We start from the raw sequence: 5,000 nt of genomic DNA, 5'->3' as shown, positions 1-5,000 counted from the left end.
CATCTTGTTGTCGTCCAGCACGGTGTTCATGTTCTCGATCCACAGCGCGTCCACCGGCCCGTCGCTCACGATCCACTGGTGGTCGCCGCTGAGGTCGGCGGACGCCGAGCGCACGCTCAGCGCCATGAGGCCGTCACGCCACTCCAGGGTCAGGGAGTTGATCTGGAGAGAGAGAGAGAGAGGGGGGAGAGAGAGGGGGAGAGAGAGAGAGAGGGGGGGAGAGAGAGAGGGGGGGAGAGAGAGAGGGGGGGAGAGAGAAAGAGAGAGAGAGAGAGAGAGAGAGAGAGAGAGAGAGAGAGAGAGAGAGAGAGAGAGAGAGAGAGAGAGAGAGAGATGACCGGTAGGTGAGTGGCAGGTGTCACCTGCCTTTTCTTAAAAAATTCGACAGTACTTAAAAAAAAATATAAAAAATACGAAGAAATATATAATTAACAGCTAATTGAATAGTTAATTTGATATATCAGTAGACTGACTGCACCAGTCTCCTTTAACCCACATTGTTTAGGTTAAAGTATGCATAGAGCTCGGGGAGGAGGACATTAACATGGCCGGTGGTTAGGAGTTGGCTTCCCACTGGGGAAGGCCTGAATGAAGCACAAAGCTCATAGAGGTGTCAAAGATCATATTTTTGTGTTGCGCTGCAGATAGGAGGCAAAACGCGCGCTCTGCATGCTTTGTGCTTACGAGACTTAATGCACTCGAGGGAAGGGTTTTGGATTAAAGCAAATCCAACAATCTGCATTTATTCATACGGACGCAGTGGGAGAGAGATCCAACCACAACAACAACAACCTGAGCTGCATGAGTTCTGTGAGAAACCATCTGTATGTATTTCCACCCCTCGAAACACCAACAATGAATCCCCAATGAATCCCTTTTTTTTTTTTTTTATTACTAAAATGCCTTTTTAACTTTCACTTTATTGTCTATTTTAACCAGAAAGATACATGATCTCATACCAGTGAGAAAGGATTTGAGACCCAAGTTCTGTCTGAGTCCGAGAATCTGGGTTGGAGTCCCAGAGAAAGGACCAAGTTCCTTTGTGTCGGGTTGGAGTCCCAGAGAAAGGACCAAGTTCCTTTAGGTCGGGTTGGAGTCCCAGAGAAAGGACCAAGTTCCTTTAGGTCGGGTTGGAGTCCCAGAGAAAGGACCAAGTTCCTTTGCGTCGGGTTGGAGTCCCAGAGAAAGGACCAAGTTCCTTTAGGTCGGGTTGGAGTCCCAGAGAAAGGACCAAGTTCCTTTAGGTCGGGTTCGAGTCCCAGAGAAAGGACCAAGGTCCTTTAGGTCGGGTTGGAGTCCCAGAGAAAGGACCAAGTTCCTGTAGGTCGGGTTGGAGTCCCAGAGAAAGGACCAAGTTCCTTTAGGTCGGGTTGGAGTCCCAGAGAAAGGACCAAGTTCCTTTAGGTCAGGTTGGAGTCCCAGAGAAAGGACCAAGTTCCTTTAGGTCGGGTTGGAGTCCCAGAGAAAGGACCAAGGTCCTTTAGGTCGGGTTCGAGTCCCAGAGAAAGGACCAAGTTCCTTTAGGTCGGGTTGGAGTCCCAGAGAAAGGACCAAGTTCCTTTAGGTCGGGTTGGAGTCCCAGAGAAAGGACCAAGGAACTTTAGGTCGGGTTGGAGTCCCAGAGAAAGGACCAAGGAACTTTAGGTCGGGTTGGAGTCCCAGAGAAAGGACCAAGGAACTTTAGGTCGGGTTGGAGTCCCAGAGAAAGGACCAAGGAACTTTAGGTCGGGTTGGAGTCCCAGAGAAAGGACCAAGGAACTTTAGGTCGGGTTGGAGTCCCAGAGAAAGGCCTGAGTTCTGTCTGGGTAAGAGTCCCGATGTCAGTCTGGGTTGGAGTCCCAGAATAAGGCCTTTGGTTCGTGGTTAGAATCCCGATGTGTGTCTGGTTTAGAGTCGTAGAATCTGGGTTAGAGTCTTAAAATAGAAATTGAATAGAATCCGGGTTGGAGTCCCAGAGAAAGGACCAAATTCCTTTAGGTCGGGTTGAAGTCCTGACGTGGGTACCAAATTCCTTCAGGTCGGGTTGGAGTCCCGATGAGGGTACCAGAGAGACTGGTGATCTGATCTTAAAAACATTGCACTTTCTAAAATGCTGATCTATTTTACTAATTTCTTTGCATATGTTTTCTTTTACTTATCTATTATTTTGTTTTATTGTATGACAATGTTTATATGTGAGGCACTTTGTGTCTGCCTTGTGTATGAAAAGTGCTACATAAATAAAGTTGCCTTGCCTTGCCTAATCAGGACCGCAGTCGCTCACCAGCTCCCGCAAAAGACTCAAGACTCACTGGTTCAGAGCCCCTAATCCAGACTCACAAAGGGTTAATGAACCCCTAATCCAGATTAACGAAGGGGTAATGAAACCCTGATCCAGAACAATGAAGGGTTAATGAACCCCTAATCCAGACCAATGAAGGGTTAATGAACCCCTAATCCGGACCAATGAAGGGTTAATGAACCCCTAATCCAGACTAACGAAGGGTTAATGAACCCCTAATCCAGACCAATGAAGGGTTAATGAACCCCTGATCCAGACTCACGAAGGGTTAATGAACCCCTAATCCAGACTCAAGTAAGGGATAATGCCCGACGAGGTGTCCATTATCAGGAATTAATGGACGACGTGGAGGCGTGAACCGTCCGACGCTAAGCGGAGGACGGTTGCCTCCGCGAAGTCCATTAATTCCTGATAATGGACACCTCGAAGGACATTATCCCGCTTATACCACGGTCACTTACCAACGGTGACCAAATTAAGACCATTAATTTATATTTTCATGCGTTTTACAATCTGAATATAAAGTTTTCCACAAAACATAGATTTGTTTCCCTGGTTACGCCTGAGGGTCCGACTAATACCCGGAACCACCATTACACGCCCGTTGGGTTCTCATGCAACGGAAACGTTGTTCACTTCTCCAGTAATTAGGACGGACCATAGCTACGACTTTAGAACGGGAGGTAGCGGGAGGTATTATAGTCCGCTGAGCTTTATTTTGTTTCCCATTGCTATGGTTACTACTATTTTAGAGACGATACGCCAGCTAGCGCATTAATTGAGAACGGTAAACAGACAATTTGACGGAACTACTTGTCCAGGTGTCCGTATATCAGGAGTTAATGCACACCCTGCATCCAATCAGAATCGAGTATTCCCGCAGACCGTGGTATAAGAAGGGTTAATGAACCCCTAATCCAGACCAATGAAGGGTTAATGAACCCCTGATCCAGACCAATGAAGGGTTAATGAACCCCTAATCCAGACTCACGAAGGGTTAATGAACCCCTAATCCAGACTCACGAAGGGTTAATGAACCCCTAATCCAGACCAATGAAGGGTTAATGAACCCCTAATCCAGACTCACGAAGGGTTAATGAACCCCTAATCCAGACCAATGAAGGGTTAATGAACCCCTAATCCAGACCAATGAAGGGTTAATGAACCCCTAATCCAGACCAATGAAGGGTTAATGAACCCCTAATCCAGACTAACAAAGGGTTCATGAACCAGGAGAGGCCCACCTCTCCGTAGAGCTCCCCCATGGTGACCGACTTGGGGTTGAGCACGTGGGTCTGGACGGGCAGGTAGAAGGGGTTGGCGGCGCCGTGGCCCGCGGCGTGGAGGGCCTGCAGGGCGTCGGCCAGCACCGTGTACACCGTGGTCTTCCCCCCGCCCGTCGGCCCCACCAGCATCACACCGTGGCGCACCATCATGGTCTCATACAGCTGGATCACCTGGTGGGTGGGGGCGGGAGGGGGGGAGAGAGGTGGGGGAGAGAGAGAGAGAAAAGGAGGGGTGGCGAGAGAGACAGAGAGTGGGGGGAGAGAGAGGGGGGGAGGGAGAGAGAGAGACAGACAGAGGTAGATGTAGAGGGTGAGACAGAGAGAGAGAGAGAGAGAGAGAGAGAGAGAGAGAGAGAGAGAGAGAGAGAGAGAGAGGGTGGGAGGGAGGGAGAGAGGGAGAAAGAAAAGCAAACAGAAGCAAAAATATAAATATAAATTGGAAAGCTTTTCTTTGTCATCATCATTGTACACCACTTTGTGTTACTATTGCAGGACTCTTCTTGGTGTGGGCACTGTCACAAAAAGGTAGAAACGAACTGTGTGCTCAGGAACACATGTCCCGTCACGTTGTGTCTGTGTGTGTCTGTGTGTGTCTGTGTGTGTCTGTGTGGGTCTGTGTGTGTCTGTGTGTGTCTGTGTGTGTCTGTGTGTGTCTGTGTAGTTCAGCGGTCCCCCTAGCTGCAGGCCTCACCTTGCTGGTCATGCCGGCCAGAGGCTGCAGGTTGCGTTTGACCAGGGACTCCAGGATGGTGGAGTGCAGGACGCCGTAGTCGTGGGCGGGGATGGACACGCCGGGGAACAGGTCGGAGAGGATCCCCCTACACACACACACACACACACACACACACACACACACACACACACACACACACACACACACACACACACACACACACACACACACACACACACACACACACACACACACGTTTAATGAATCACTTGTTATGCTTACACACATACAATGGCACACAGACAAAGACACACATAGAAAGACACACAGACAATGTGCGCATAAGTACGCAACAAAGTGCCTGTGGACGTACACACACAAATGCACACGCAAACGCACACACCACCATGTGTGTGTGTGTGTGTGGGGGGGGTTACATTAAAGGTCATTACAATATAGAGGAGGAGTACTATTACACTTTAATGAGAACCACTACAAGTAATGTAATCTCATGGTATGTTGGTGCGTGTCTCTGTGTATGTGTCTGTCTGTGTGTGTGTGTCTGCCAGCGTGTATGTGTGTATTTGTGTTTGCATGTATGTCTGCGTGTACATGTGTGTGTGTGTGTATGTGCGTGTGTGAATGAGTGCACACCTGTGCGTGTGTGTCTGTGTGTGCATGTGTGCGTTTGTGCGTTACTGCGTCTGCGTGGATGTGATTGCGAGGGTGTGCCAATGTGTCTGTGTGTTTGTCTTTGTGT

At 49.0% G+C, this 5,000-nt stretch overlaps 1 protein-coding gene across 1 annotated transcript in view; it reads right to left on the bottom strand.

Annotated features, from left to right (window-relative positions):
- Nucleotides 1–5,000, bottom strand: part of dnah6 (dynein, axonemal, heavy chain 6) — an 82,436-nt gene that overhangs the window by 43,952 nt on the left and 33,484 nt on the right. The window contains exons 35-37 of the mRNA XM_056587316.1: nucleotides 4,259–4,385; nucleotides 3,526–3,738; nucleotides 1–162 (exon numbers count right to left, since the gene is read on the bottom strand). The exon at nucleotides 1–162 is cut by the window's left edge and continues 60 nt beyond it. Coding sequence (XP_056443291.1) covers nucleotides 1–162; nucleotides 3,526–3,738; nucleotides 4,259–4,385 — 502 coding nt within the window. The remainder of the gene's footprint in view (nucleotides 163–3,525; nucleotides 3,739–4,258; nucleotides 4,386–5,000) is intronic.

Source organism: Gadus chalcogrammus, chromosome 3 (genome assembly GCF_026213295.1).
Source record: "Gadus chalcogrammus isolate NIFS_2021 chromosome 3, NIFS_Gcha_1.0, whole genome shotgun sequence".
Taxonomy (NCBI): domain Eukaryota; kingdom Metazoa; phylum Chordata; class Actinopteri; order Gadiformes; family Gadidae; genus Gadus; species Gadus chalcogrammus.
The sequence above is the reverse complement of the archived record's forward strand: the minus strand, read 5'-3'. Positions and strand labels throughout refer to the sequence as shown.